The sequence below is a fragment of the Numida meleagris genome, chromosome 1 (assembly GCF_002078875.1).
Source record: "Numida meleagris isolate 19003 breed g44 Domestic line chromosome 1, NumMel1.0, whole genome shotgun sequence".
Taxonomy (NCBI): domain Eukaryota; kingdom Metazoa; phylum Chordata; class Aves; order Galliformes; family Numididae; genus Numida; species Numida meleagris.
In genome coordinates, this window is record NC_034409.1 from 184,427,982 (window position 1) to 184,443,138 (window position 15,157).

Genomic DNA, 15,157 nt, shown 5'->3' on the forward strand with positions numbered 1-15,157 from the left:
CACTGGCTTGTGTCTTAATGTGACTGTCTAAGAAGGTAGACCCCTGCTGATTAACATTAAATTCTCTCTATTCAGTGCAACATCAGCATAAAAAAGCATAACTCTCCTTTAGAAAAGGCTGTAATCTTGTCACAGTGAGTTTAATGTTGTAAACTGTTATTAATAATGGTCTTAAACACTCCTATTTAGCTTCATGATATCAATCAGTGCTTTCCTGCATATTATTTCTTTTGTAAAGGGGAATGATTGACTATCCTGAGTACTGTGAAGCACTACACTCAAGGTACAGCTATCCCATTGCTAAGTAAGGAGGAAAAGTAAAATCTAATTAAAATCAGCTGGTGGCTTTTATGGCTAGCATTTACACTAGCTTGGAGCTATTTTAAAATCACTGTTGCTTTGTTGTTAATGGAATACCTTTAGAACCACACATAGGAATTTTGGGAGTATGTATTAAAAAAAAGGTCCCTGAAATCCTTTTCTTTCCCTGTTTACTTCACTAGAAGAGTACTCCTCCGAATGAGCTGTGCAATAAGCAGTACACATACAAAACAGTTTATCTGCATGCATTTTTCACGAGTGCTACCTTCGTTTTTTGGTTCTCAGGACTGGCTATATAATTTGCTGATAGGAATCAAAGGTGGAAGTTGTTCTATATGAGGTAACAGAAATAACGAGACGGAAAGACTAAAATAATGCCAAGGCAATATTCTTAACACAGGAAAGGCAAAAAAATCCACACTGTGGCCTAGGGAACCATTTCCCAGTACTTCTAAGAGAGTACATATGTCTTGATGCAGATCTCATTCTGCAGTGATTAATTAACTTTTTCACTAATATATGTAAGCAGATTCAGTATCCTAGGGGTGTTCTAATTAATTAGTTTTTCGCTCTGAATAATGTAGCTTTTCTAAACGGGAGCCTCCTGACTGCATGTATTAATGGATTCTTTAAAATCTGTTGGCAGTTTTCTTATGTTCTGCTTTGAATGTCACAACAGTGAAGTGCTAGCTACAAAAAACACTCCAGTAACTTTCCAGAATGGCTTTGAGGCTGAAAGAATCAGCATTATCTTTTATCTTTTGTTACATGAAGTTTAAATAATATGCTCCCTCCCTCCCTAGTCAGCAAATAGTACAAAGCCAAATCAAGCTCAAGTTTAGGAAAAGAAAGAAAACAGCTAGATACAAATGAAATGCAGAGACACAGTGATCCAAAATAAACAGATCCTGACACACATCATTACTAAAGCACACACAGAGGGAATTATAACAGCCAAAAGGGAACTGAACGCTAGAAGCCAGCAGCGTCAGTTTTCACTAGGATATCCTGATCTGGGAGGGAGAACTGAATATTTACTAACTTATTTATTTAGATTCTCTCTTACGTTCATGCATCTATTTAGATAGTTTCAAATCCTAATTAGAACTCCAGGCATTTGTACAACAGAAAATCAATAGTTTTAACTTTAGGATGTTGATGTCGAAATGATAAACTCAATCCTCCCAGCTTTGCTACTGAGATACTGTGCATGCTGTTCTTCAGTCTGCAGTACAAGTCCTCCCCAAACATTTAAGCATGCATTTCTCCAGAATGCCAGCATTTCAAATATAGAACTCAAAAGAAAACAACCAACCAAAACAAGTCAGTTTGCTCACAGGGGGCAACTGACCCACTAGAAGTAATTACTGCTCATAATACTAGACCTTTCTCCCCCCAGAAGTAACAAATACACTAAATTCTTTCTATTTTGTTGATCCAAGTATAAACACTATTGTCTTTTCTTACATTTACATGTCTGAGGGGGACTAATTAACATCACCGGGGAGCGTGAAACACTTTACAGGGTGAGAGTCCTAGCAACTAATATTTTTCTGGTGGCTTTTCCTAGTTCAGAATCACAGAATCACAGTACCATTAAGGTTGAAAAGACCACTAAGATCATCTAGTCCAACCATCAACCCATGCCTGTGACTGCTCTAGACCATGTCACTCAGTGTGACATCCACACTTTTCTTGAACACCTCCAGAGACAGTGACTCCACCATCTCCCTGGGCAGCCTGTGGCAGTGCCTCACTGCTCTTTCTGAGAAGAAATTTTTCCTAATATCCAATCACATTTCAGTCTCAGTAATATCAAGCTGGCTTTAGGGTGACTCAATATCCCATCCGAACATTGGCATAATCCTGGCGCTTGTCAAACTGCCTCAAGTCACACTGGCAGTGACCTCAAAGAAGCCTTCAAAAGAAAACTACTGTGAACCCTAAATGCACTTGTATCACCTAAACTTTCTGTTGACTTTAACTGTTGACACCTAAACTTTCTGTTGATTTTTATCACACTGTTCCTTTGTGAAATCTCCACTTACTACTGAACTTCAAATAACAAATGGTAAGTATAGAACTTTTTTCCACCACCAAATGCCGATTAAACTAGGTTTGAAAATGGCAACTTCTTGATAGTAATCGTGGAAATCAGTCCTGCGCAGCAGGAGTTCAGAATAGGAATATCCACCAGAATGTATCTTGTGTTTCTTAAAAATGCACAGAGGGCTAGTTAATAATCACATCTGACCCAGAATGTTACTTTCTTTCATCTCCTAGAAGATCTTTTTATTTCCATCTCTTTTCTGTGTGTTACTTTTCCTGTGATGCATTTGCACAAAGCTGGTTTTGATGGATCCAAATGTCATTCTCGTAATTTGTCTTCTTTTCCCTTTTTGTCAGTGTCCTCTTTTACCTCAGTTTGTTTATTGTATTCATGGAAATTACGAGAGCCCCAAATGCCTCCAAAAGGACTGCATTTGAATAATCACCCAGTTAATCTGATTCCATGAAATATTCAAGCACAGTTCCCAAGCTTCATTTGGAGGGAAGTGTGAATAGACTCATTAATTAAAATACACTTTAATATGTTTTAATATTTTAATTTTAAAAAAACCTAATGGCTCTATGTGCATCTCCCAGATTCAGAGGATATATTCAGACAGAGGAGATTCAGAGCTCATATGCTTTAGAAGTTGTGCAATGGGCACTGCAGAAAGTTTTGGGCTTTGACATCTAATGTTTTCAGAAACAAAAAAAACTCCAAATATCTGGCATTTTGAGGTGTGGTACAAACTAAGGTACAGAAGGATCTAAAACTAAAGTGAACTTAAAAGTCATACGTCACTGTTATTTTTCAAAAGTTCAATTTCTGCACAGGCATGTGAAGAAAACAGATTAACACATAATTAAGAGCATAATAAATTGTAAGAGACGACTTGAAGTCTTTAGAACAAAGAGAAAACAGTACCTTCAGCTAATTATGGGGGTACAGTAAAATATTTTGGTTACAAATATGAAGGATTTACATTTCCTGTAGCACTTTCTATCTTGGCATCTCAAAATTTGTTCAAATATCACAAAATGACTAGAATGAAGCATTACTTATTTAGTTTTAGTAATGTGGAAACCAAGACACTGCTAGCTAATGCACCTTTCTCAGAGCCTCCAAATCCGGTGCTTAACACACAAGACTGCTCTTTGCTTCTCCTTCTATATCCTACCACACATCACACCACAAACACAGCAGCCCTCGCAAAACTTCAAACTGAATCCAGGCTTTTATATATATAGTCAGAATGGATTTCTGGCTGCACTGAGAATGAGGCTACTTGAGATGTGTAGCAGGCACACTACAGCTAACTGGAACATCGCACCTGTCTCTACAAACCATCCCGCAGTCATTTCCAGTTTGATAGCCAACAGAGAGGCAGAAGTCTTATCCTCCAGAGAAAAATATACAAACTGTTATCCTGTGAGTTGTCATACTTATAATTTTTGCCCATTGCCTTCTACTCATTTGCAGTCTTGTGTGATTCCAGTCCTATGAGGTGTAATAAATGTGAAACTGCCCAATAATCTGGTTATTACTGTGTAATTAGAAATAGCTCTTGGACGGTGAAGTTTAGGGGGAATGACAAAGTGGTTCCCTAAAAAAATCTATCGGACAATGCAAGCTGCAGGCAGAAAAATAACCACAGCACCTCATCACTCATAATATGCTCACATAAAATCCAGCCTGAATCTCGGAGAAAAGAAAGATAATAAATACAGCACAATAGGAAAAAGCAGTGTTGCCACACTTTGAAAAATATGTTAGTAATGTAATTGAAATTGCCTCATGCTGTATATAACAATGCGTGGCAGCTAACTGGTATTTCAGAGTGGATTACCATTTCCCTAGCCAGAAATCTGCGCTGATAAGAAACGGCATTCCCTGCTTGCTCCAACGTGCACTGAATTTTTTTTTAATAAATAATATAAATTCAAAATGATTCCTATAGTACTTTCCTATCTCAAAAAGAAAAATGCTATTTATGAAAAATTTAGATGTTTGAAAGTGTAAAGAATTTCTCCTTAAGAATTAAAAGTTCTTCTTCCCTTGGCTGAAACCTTGTCGCTTCCAAGCCGGTACAACAATTATGATGGGTTGATTGCACTACAGCAAATAATGAAGAATTATTCTGGGAAATTAGAATCACCGGAACAAACACAGACACACACAAACCCAAACATACATTCCCTTTGCCTCTTCCCAGTCTTGATAGTTGTTGCAAATGTCCATCCAAATTAAAGATACAGAAGCTGAAGGGAGATGCAAGTGTCTGATTTACCACGGTAATTTGGCTGAAACCCTTCTAACTTTTCTCCTAAAACTAGATAAACACACAGTTCTTCAGTAAAGCTGTTTGTGGGAAGAAAGCACGCTTGTTTCTTACCTGTAATATGGTAGCTAACCTGCCGGTTGACATCAGATGTGTCTTCATCCCAGGTGCTAAGGACAGCCACCACCTCTCCGGGGGGGTCACTCTCCTTCACAGACCCTCTGTACACCTCATGCTCAAAGACAGGTGCATTATCATTTACGTCCGTCACAGCAACTGAGACCAAGGTGGTTGATGACAGGGATAAAGTTTCCCCCAGATCTGAGGCCACCACTGCAAAAGTGAAAGTGGGATCCTTTTCATGGTCCAGATCCTTCAGTGTGCTGATCCACCCACTGTTGCTATCAATGGTGAAAGCTTCTGTGATCTTTTCCAGCTCTGATTCCACTGCAAGTGTATAGGTGACCTGCCCATTTGCACTTGAGTCTGCATCAACTGCTTTAACTTGCGTAAGTTTTGTTCCTATAGGCATCCCTTCCATTATTATAGCATCATAGCTAGCTGTTTCAAACATGGGCTTGTTGTCATTTACATCCAACACTTTAACCTCTACATCCACTGTCACGACAATGTCTACTTTGTCTAACTGAATGGTGGCTGCCACTTTGAAGTGAAAAGCAGAATTTGTCTCATGGTCAAGTCTCTTATCCAGTTTTATGAGCCCCGTGTCTTGCTCAATGATGAATATGCCATCTTTGTTGTTTTCCGTCAGCTCTCCGTTAACTGTGCTATACAAAGCCCCCTGATTAGGCACAATATGCACAATGTCAATGGTGCTGCCTATGAGGGTGTCTTCTGCTAGGGTGAAGGAATACTGAGGTTGAGAAAAGGAAGGCAAAATAGTTTCTGGAGGTAAAACATGGATATAGACAGGGATGAGAGAATGCTTTACAGGAATGCCACCATCAACTGCTTTGACAAAGAATGACAGAACTGTGTTTTTCAGTTGGTTAAAGCTACCCTTGGTGACCATCCATCCATTGTCTGGATCTATTTCAAGCAGATCAGCAACCGAAACTGAGGCCTCACTATACAGAGAATAGGTAATTCTAGAATTGACTCCATCATCCGGATCTACTGCTTGCACTTGGGTCACCAAGTAACCCTTCCCAACATCTGCTTTGACACTTGCTCTGTATTCAACTGTCATAAACTGAGGAGCATTGTCATTCTCATCCACTACTATCACTCTCACAGTGCAAAATGTAGTCCTGCCACCTCCATCAAGTGCTCTCAGAAATATCCCAATATCACTTTCTAGCAAGTTCTCCCGGTCTAAGCGTTCAGTTGTTAGGATCTGCCCATTGCTATCAATCAAAAAGCGGTCCTTGGCAAAGTCATTTATTATGGAGTAGCTTATCTGGCCATATACACCTGAATCTCCATCTGTGGCCTTCACGTGGAGCACTTTAGTTCCCGGAGCTGCATTTTCTCTGACCTCTGCAACATAAACACTCTGTGAAAACACAGGGCTGTAGAGGTTGGCCCCGAGGATCTGTATATGCACCTGAGCTGTGCTGGTGAACAAGCCATCTGAGACAGAGACATTTAGACTGTACATAGGCTCCATTCTCTGCTTCCGATGGTTGGAAAGGGTGATTACGCCACTCTTGCTATCCATAATGAAACTGGTCCGATCATTTCCTGATAGGATGCTGTACTCCAGTCTGTCAAAATCAGAGCTGTCAGCATCAGAGGCTTGGACGCAAGTCACGAAATGACCCCGAGGTGCCAGCTCGCTAACATACGATTCGTATATCAGCTGGTTAAAAACAGGAGGGTTGTCATTCATATCTGTTATTGAGATACTAACAAGAACCTCACTGCTAAGTGGTGGGAACCCGTTATCAGTTGCCCTGACTTTCAAGCTGCACTGCTGTATGAGTTCATGATCCAACATACGTGCTGTCAGAATTAGGCCACTTGTGCTGTCTATATGGAAATAATCCGTGCTGTTAAAGGTGTCCTGGACTATCTGATACTGCACAATTTTGTTATTGTCAGAATCAGCATCAGTAGCAACAACCTGCAATACAGGAGTCCCAATCAAAGATGCTTCAGACAGAGTAGCATTATAAGCTGACTGATCAAAAACTGGAGGATTATCATTCACGTCATTAACGACCAAGTCCACAGTAACTTCAGCTCGAGCACCAGTGAGAGCATCGCTGGCTCGCACCACCAGCTTGAAAAGAGAATTTATTTCATAGTCCAGTGGGCTGATGACACTCAGAACTCCAGTATCAAAGTCAATATTAAACTGGTTATAAGGATCTCCTTCAACAATGATATAAATGATACCCTGGCCTTCTGGACTGGTTGCATTTATGCTTAAAATTGGTGTGTGGATTTCTATATCTTCATTCACGGAGGCTGTATAGAAGGGCTTGTCAAACACAGGCATAGCTTTGTTAACAATAGTAATGGGGAGTTCTACCGAAGCAGACAGTGATGGGTTGCCACCATCTTTTGCAAGAATGACAACCAAATACTCTATATTAGATAAGTCAGAATTGAAAGCTTCTTTTAGAGTGACACTACCAGTTCCCCTATCAATTTCAAAATGTCCGTAGTCTTCCTTCAGAAGATATGACACATCACCATTTTCATCCTTATCTTTATCAATAGCCGTCACTCGATATATTAGGGTACCAGGCTCAGCATCAACTTGCACAGCAGCGTAGTATGGAAGCCCTACAAACACTGGTGCATTGTCATTTATATCCTCAATGTAAACCCTCACCACCACTCGTGCAACACGAAGGTGATCTAGTTCACGGCTTGCTTCCACCACCAATTCATACAGCTCTTGTTCCTCTCGATCAAAGGATATACCAGTTGTCTGAATGACTCCCGACGTGGATTTAATTTTAAATTTGTTTCCTGGGTTTAATATGCTGTACTTCAAGGGCTCATTAAGACGGTTACCAACAGCATTTACCACGGCGATCTTTGTGATGTTAGTAGTGTTTTCTGAGATAGAAGTAGAATAAAAATTCTGTGTGAAATGTAGCCCGCTATCCATGGCTTCTTTTACCATTATTGTCACCATAGCAGTGCTATAGAATTTCCCATCAGATACTCTTACTATTAGCATATAATGGTCTTTGGAGAGGCTACTGTTTTTAATGGTGAGTACCCCTGTGTTTGAATCAATCAAAAAATGGTCCATACTGCCTTCAATTAGACTATACGTGAGTTCAGGAGGGATCTCTGAATCTGGGTCTGTAGCCTTGACTTTGAGAACCTCAACACCAACATACGTGGGCAGAAGCAAGAGAGTCTCAAACACCGCTTGACTGAAGACTGGTGGGTTGTCATTGACATCAGTTACCTCAATGGTAACTTCGACAGGACTCTCTGCTGTAAGCTGGGGATTTCCACTGTCTCTAACATGCACGTGGAAGTGGAAGTGTGCTATTGTTTCATGATCTAAATTTGCAATTGTTCTGATTGCACCTGTGCTGGAATCTACTGTGAAATATTTCTTTGCAGTAGATTCAACAATCTGGTAGACGAGCAAGGCATTCTGGTTACTGTCAGCATCAGTGGCACGAATCACAAGGGGACTGTTATTTGCACTCCGGACAATGCTGTTTATGGGAGCGGCTTCGCTTATGCTGCCTGAGTACTGAGAGAAGAGAAAAACTGGTGGGTTATCATTTTCATCAACAATCTGAATGTTCACTGTGGCATTTGATGCCATCCCTGCCATATTTGTTGCCTGTACGATGAGCTGATAGAAGGAAGCACGTTCATAATCAAGAGCCTTTTGACTGGTGATGACTCCAGAGTATGGGTTTATAGTGAAGATTCCATCCACATTCCCATCTTTAACCTCATAAACTAATGTGGACTGACTGATTGCAGAAAGAGAGATGACAGAAGTGCCAATATCCACATTTTCATTAACCTCTGCTTGGTATTCTTTGAGGGTGAACTTAGGGTGGGAGTTATCTGCCATTGTCACAGATATCCGTACAATTGCTGTTGCAGACAGTGGTGGAGAACCCTGATCAGTCACTTTAACCGACAGAACAAACTGTCCCATTGTTGTTAGGTCTGGCTCCTTCAGTAATGTAATGATCCCTAAAACTGGTTCAATCTTGAATGTGTTTCCTGTATTTCCTAAAACATAAACATTGCAAGCAAGTTAGAAAAGAAATACAATGCATTCAAAAGATAATTATTATGGAGAAATTAGTTGCAATTTGTCAAAGACAGTTATTGTAAAAAAAACCAACAACAACAGCCAAACAACGTAAAATAATTGCAAAGGACATTCCAGTCTTCCTTTCTCAAAATCAGGCCACTTCAGTAACATTACAGGTGTTCAAATATTCAGAAAGTTGGGTGCTGGTATTTATTAGTTTGATGCTGAGTGTTAGCATTTGAGCATCTGGTACATGTACACTACTCCCACCAAACAAGGAAAAAGCATCCCTAAATTATGGGAGTTAGTCGACTACATGTACACCTAAGGCAATGAAATTAGATCAGAGGCTAGCAAGCCAATTACATGACAAATGGATAACAACTCAGTCTCTTAATTGAAGGGGATATTAACAAACCGTAGACAAGATTACAGTAGTTCAAGACTCAAAGAACTGCATATAAAAAGGTTAAAGTGGCATTTAGAAAAATAAAATTGAACAAATAGCAAAGAAAAGAGATTAAAGTATCTGGTGGCACAAAGGTGTATTGTGTGATCCCTGAGGAGGATGAATCTAGATGAATGAGACTTAGCAGAAAATGTCATGAAATGTCTGTTATAACATACAAGCACAGATACCACTGACTGCATAAAGGTGAAAAGAGTGAGTTTGGACAGGGATCATCTCAAGGGCCTTTTTTTCACTTTCTACATAGCTGTATTGCCTACCTCTTTTTAACAAGGCAAAACTATTGCTATGTTCCCTACCTGTAATTACAGATAGCTTTTATTAAACGATCGGTATTTTGCTGGCTCCTTGAGTGCCTGCTTAAAGGATAGGATGCTGTGCGTGTAGATGGCATGAATAAGCATTCAGACTCTTTTTCTGAATTTGATTCTAAAAGCAAACTGAGTTTGTACTGAGTTCCAGTATGTTGTGATAATTTATACTTTAAAATGTAGAACTGCCTGTAATCCATGAGGTGGAGAGGATCATGTTTCAGGTAACTGGTGATAAATACATATTTGTTTCAGTGGTGATTGCCACAAGTGCTGTGTACAAAGAAATAAACATGAGGATTGTAGCTGAAATATCAAATGCACAGAATCCTAAATGAAGACATTTAATGTATATTATTTTAAAGATGTGATTCACTATCTGTTGTAAATTCTGGTACCTGGAGGCTAATTTAAGCTACATACTACTGCATGTAGTTCAATACCAGTAGTAGCTTTCTATTTATATCCATCCTTTCAGATGGATATAACAACAACAAAAACAGTTTACTCTGCTAGATAAAACAAAAATTGTGCTATTCACTGAGGAGCTGAGATTCTGCCAGAGCTACAAATTCTCATAAAGATCACAGTATTTGTCTCATTTGCAGATACTACAAAAGCCGCTGTTATTTCATCAGCACTTGCAAACACAAAAGATTTGTAGCCACCGATGGTCTGATGTAAGGCTGGAGCTGGTTCTTCTCCCTTAGGAATTTGTTATGAAATTACACAAAAGTTACTTTCTTTACCAATTGCTCTCTTCACACATAAGGTGATGCAAATACTTCACTGGAATGAAGGGGCTGTATACAATTTGAATGCTGCAGTTCAAATTAGTGTCCTTAACTGCACGGATTTTATGGATCACACCGCAGCAAAAGGCTGAATTTTGATGCATCTGGGATTTGAACATCTGGGGATAATGAATCTGTGGGAGGGCATGGCTTATAAGAAATGGAAGTTTGATGTCTGACACTGCAGAGAGAGCTCATGATGAAACAGAAACACATTGTAGTAGGAGAGCTTCTAGCAAAGAGAAAAAACATGCAGACAGACAAAGAATCATCTAATAGCCAAAGCATCCCTTCTAATCTTTGTATTTTTGTCTGCATCATGTATTCTATATCCAGCGTAATACAGCCATCGTTCTAGCATGTCAGATGGCTTTTTACGGTATGTTGGCACCTAAAGGTGATTGCGTTGGGGCCCATCAGAATAAGGCACTCAGATAAAGCTGGGAACCGTCTTGAGATACGTTGCCCCACAAAGCTGATCTGGTCTACTCGGGGTTTGTTCTGTAGGGCACAGTGTTGTCCTGCCTGGGCATGTGTGAAATTTTCAAGGCCACTGGAGAATACTGATAAATAACTATTAAGACCAAAGTGCATAAAGGAAATATTAGAGTTGAAATGCTAAGGTCTCTGTAGTATCACAAGGGTCTCAGAATTCAGCACTTTTAGCTGCAGAAAACGTCATCCTCTGATTTGCTTAAAAGACTCCACAGAGCTACAGGGCAATGACAGAAAAAGACTCCTTGGTTCTTCTCTAAGTTTAGGGTTATATAAGCTTAATTTTAGGTTTGAGCTCGAACCATGTGAAGTTATATCAGCACGAGATGCTGTAAAAACTCTTATTTCAGTACATACTTCTGTCTTTTGGCCTGTTCTAACTGACTCAAGCCATCCTAGCTACTGACAAACCTTTAAACAATGGTTCTGGAGGATCAAAGTCAAAAGGCATGTCATCTGATTAAAATGGGGACAACCTGCAGCATATGAAACCTCTGCTGAGAGCAATGCAGTCGAGTTTTGTTAGTTTCATAATGGAAAGATTCGTATTACCAAAAAGCATAAAATGGAAATGCAACATTAAAAACCCCAAAGGTTACAAATTTCCATTTCCTCCTCTATTTTTCCCAGGCACCTCACTTGCATATATGCTAATTAGTTAACTTAGAGATAATGGCTAACTTCAGACCCATGTGATTAAGAGAAAGTTACATTTGCTTGCATGAATAGCAGACATAATGCAAATTTCCCAGTGCCTTGTTGTTACACCAGCAGAGATGATTTTTGTTGTTTCAGTTTATATGGTAAATACAAATAGAGATTAACAATGAAAGTAATTTCATTCTGATATAACTGAGGCCTCCCATAGGCTTTTATGGACATACATTCAAGAGCCATTGTGCCACTAAATTACTATGGCTTTGCTGGCAATTTTTATTCTCCATGCTCCTCTGATCCAAATATTGGAGAAGATGCTGGGTTGTACAAGCTGTTGTGTCACTTGTTTGTGGAGGATCCAGTGTGGACTACACTCAAGCCAGTAGCTTTCAAGAACTATTTTCTGCGATGGCTTTGAACAAGTGACTTAAAGGTAAAAGGCTCAGTAATCACGCAGTGAATGTCAATGAGGTTCTGTGCTGGCGCTATGTTTGTAACCTCTGTCCTAACCTGCTTCAATAGTGTAGACAAGCTCCGCATTTTCTCCTTTGTCTTTGTCTAAAGCCGTGACCTGTAAAACCGCTGACCCAACAGCTGCTGACTCATACACTGAGGCTTCATACAGCGGGCTGGTGAAGTATGGGCTGTGGTCATTGGAGTCTTCCACGTTTATGATGACTCTGGCCAGGTTTCTTCTGTAAGGGAATTCTTGATCTCGGACCTACAGAAAAAGTATGGAATGTACATCTTGGTATCCATCTACTAAAACTTCACAAATGTTAGTTATCTGAGTGCTGGTAATCCTTTGAGGTCTACTTAATACAAAGCAAAGTAAATACATTTGTGCCAAGGAACTTGCAGTTTAAAACACAATCACACAAAAGACGTGGTACATATCAAAACTGAAGAAGCAGGAAGTGCTCAGAGTTTTTTTTTCAGTTGTGAAAAAATCCATGGTAAGTAATCATCATGGCGTGCTTTTGGATGACATCTTAAATTTAGTTTTAGGTTTCTTTTCTTTAATACATGCTATGTGGTCATGCCCTTGCTCTAACACTCCCTGTTTCACAGATAAACATACCTTGCACATTGCTCCTTCTTTCAAAGAGCTACAGTGTGTAGAATTGTCTGGGTATCAGTCTGGCACTTGTATCTTCCAATGGACTTTTTCAACAACATATACATATGTACCTTTTTGAAGATGATGATATCAACAGTAATCAGAGTAGGAATAACTTTAAGAAGTGCCCAGTACTCCCAGCAGAAGTATCACTGGGAGAGAAGTCCATCTCTCAACCCCATACTAAAAATCTCAGCAACTCCTGATTCCTGAGCTACCCACCTGTGCCTCATATGTTGGAAGCTGTTCCTTTACATAACTCTTCTGCAGGGCTCATAAGTGCTTAAATAAATAGCAATCTATGATGTTTAAATGAGGCAGATATTTTGTTATTAACCCCCACTTCATAATATACAACACTCACTTGAAACAGAGAGACTTATGCTCTGTAAACTAAGCAAAAAATGGTAGTTAATTTTTGTCTGTGTATCCAAACATTTGTAAATGTAGCTGAAAACTATTTTGTATATCAACTGATTATCTACTAAAATAAGGCTGTAAAAGCAAACTGTAAATGAGGTCTGTATTCAGAGGGGCTGTAGCATTCTGTATGGCAAAAAAAAAAATCACAGACTCAGAAGAAAACAACACAGTTATCTCCTTGTGAGTAACTTCTCAAATAACTTTCAGCCTCACTACAGAAACTCCGAAAATTACCTGGAGTCAGAAGACCAGATGCCAAGAGATTAAATAATTTCCCGCTTGCTCTCCTCTGAGATGGTAAATCATTTTGTATTAGGTGCAATGAATTCACAGTAAGTTTCACAGAATTCCAAATAAAAAAAGTAAAATAAATACACAGCAGGGCAGGCAATATGAAATTAATGGCTATTTACTGCAGTGAAGGTACTTTACTCAAGCAAAGACTAAGGCATGTTTGCACTGAAACAGCAGTGGTTGCATCCTGAGCCAAGTGAATATTGCATTCTTACCATGACATTAAGGATGTGCTTATCTTGAGCTTCGTGGTCTAATCTCTCCGCAGTATAGAGCACCCCAGTACTGGGATCAATTCTGAATTTTCTCATGCTGACCGCATCGATGCTGCTGTGAATAGTGTAGCTCAGCTTATGCTTCTCATCTCTGTCTATAGCTTCAATCTGCAGAATTTCAGTATCGGGGAGGATGTCCTCTGAGATGGTGACATCATAACTTGGCTGAGAGAATTCTGGGCCATTATCATTGTTATCCAACACTTTGATAAAGACCTACAGTTAATGAAAGAAAAAAACTTTTGAAGTTATTGAAGTGTATTCAGACTCCTAAACAGGCACCTGAAGAAATGCAATTGATTTTAGATGGCTGATGATATGTTGTTGCATGGTGGGACTGGGAAACATAATGTAATATTAAATAGTTCAGATTTAAAGACATGACTTTGGAGGCAAAATGTTCTAATTACCAGACCTACTTCGAGTCTAACAAAGACGTGTATAGGAGACTTTCAGTATCTATAGATTGGCAAGTATTTCTGCAGTGGTAAATGGTAACGGTTCTGTTGTCCCTGTGTTGGTTACAAGGGAATTCTGCAGCTATTATGGGATTTCCTTTTCCCCTCACTATTAGTAAGGCTATGAAAGAATCTTTATCAAGTTACTTAAACCCTTCTTTTATACCATCAAGATCATAAAACCTAAGAGTATAAACCCTATGATGTTTTCTGCCTCATATATTGTGTTGAGACCTACTAGCACTGTCAAATCATGGAAGTTGCTGCCACATCTCAGGCTGTGCCAGGTACCACTTGGTGAGGACGGACCAGGAGACATGTGGACATGATGGTGCCAGCCCACCCCACTTGGATCAGCGCACAGGTAACCTCCAGGCACTGGTGCCAAGAAAGGACTACTTGTATGGCTTTGCTTGTCCTCTGCCAGAGATGCTTGGCTTTATTGCTGAAAAATTTTCCCTTGAACATCTACTTGCCTTCCTTTAGTTGCAGTTTATGAATGGTAGGACCGCTGCTAAAAATGTGAATGAAAGCTATGCTATTTGCTTCAAGTCTGTCTTTGAAATTTGGGTACAAACTCTTAAAGAAATGTGGAGAGGGAAGGGTCAGGCAGAATAACAAAGTGCGTGGGAAAGGTTGTGCCCAGGACTGTTCCCTAAGACTAGAGGACTTGACTCATCCCTCATAATATTTTCTCTGTTGCTCTGGGAAGTACCTGGCCCTTTCTTAAGAAAATACTTTATTACTTCACTTGATCAAACCCCATAAACCCATATATTCTTAAAAGAATAAAAATACAGTTATACTTTTACTACAATATTGCAGAAACAGATGTTGGCCTCAGAGAGAAATGAAACTTTAGATTTCTCTGATCTTCGAAGAGTTTGCAGAATGCATTACCAGAAGGAACACGAGCAATTGTAAGCAGCAGTCGTAATGAACTAGCCTGGGAACTGTTTAAAAGACAGCTGAAATAAAATACTCTGTAAGTTAAATGGC

General features: G+C 39.5%; 1 protein-coding gene across 1 annotated transcript in view; it reads right to left on the reverse strand.

The window, feature by feature from the left end:
- FAT3 (FAT atypical cadherin 3) overlaps positions 1-15,157 on the reverse strand; it is a 347,711-nt gene that overhangs the window by 74,275 nt on the left and 258,279 nt on the right. Inside the window, exons 8-10 of the mRNA XM_021382213.1 lie at positions 13,641-13,916; positions 12,099-12,309; positions 4,764-8,837 (exon numbers count right to left, since the gene is read on the reverse strand). Of these exons, the coding sequence (XP_021237888.1) occupies positions 4,764-8,837; positions 12,099-12,309; positions 13,641-13,916 (4,561 nt within the window). The remainder of the gene's footprint in view (positions 1-4,763; positions 8,838-12,098; positions 12,310-13,640; positions 13,917-15,157) is intronic.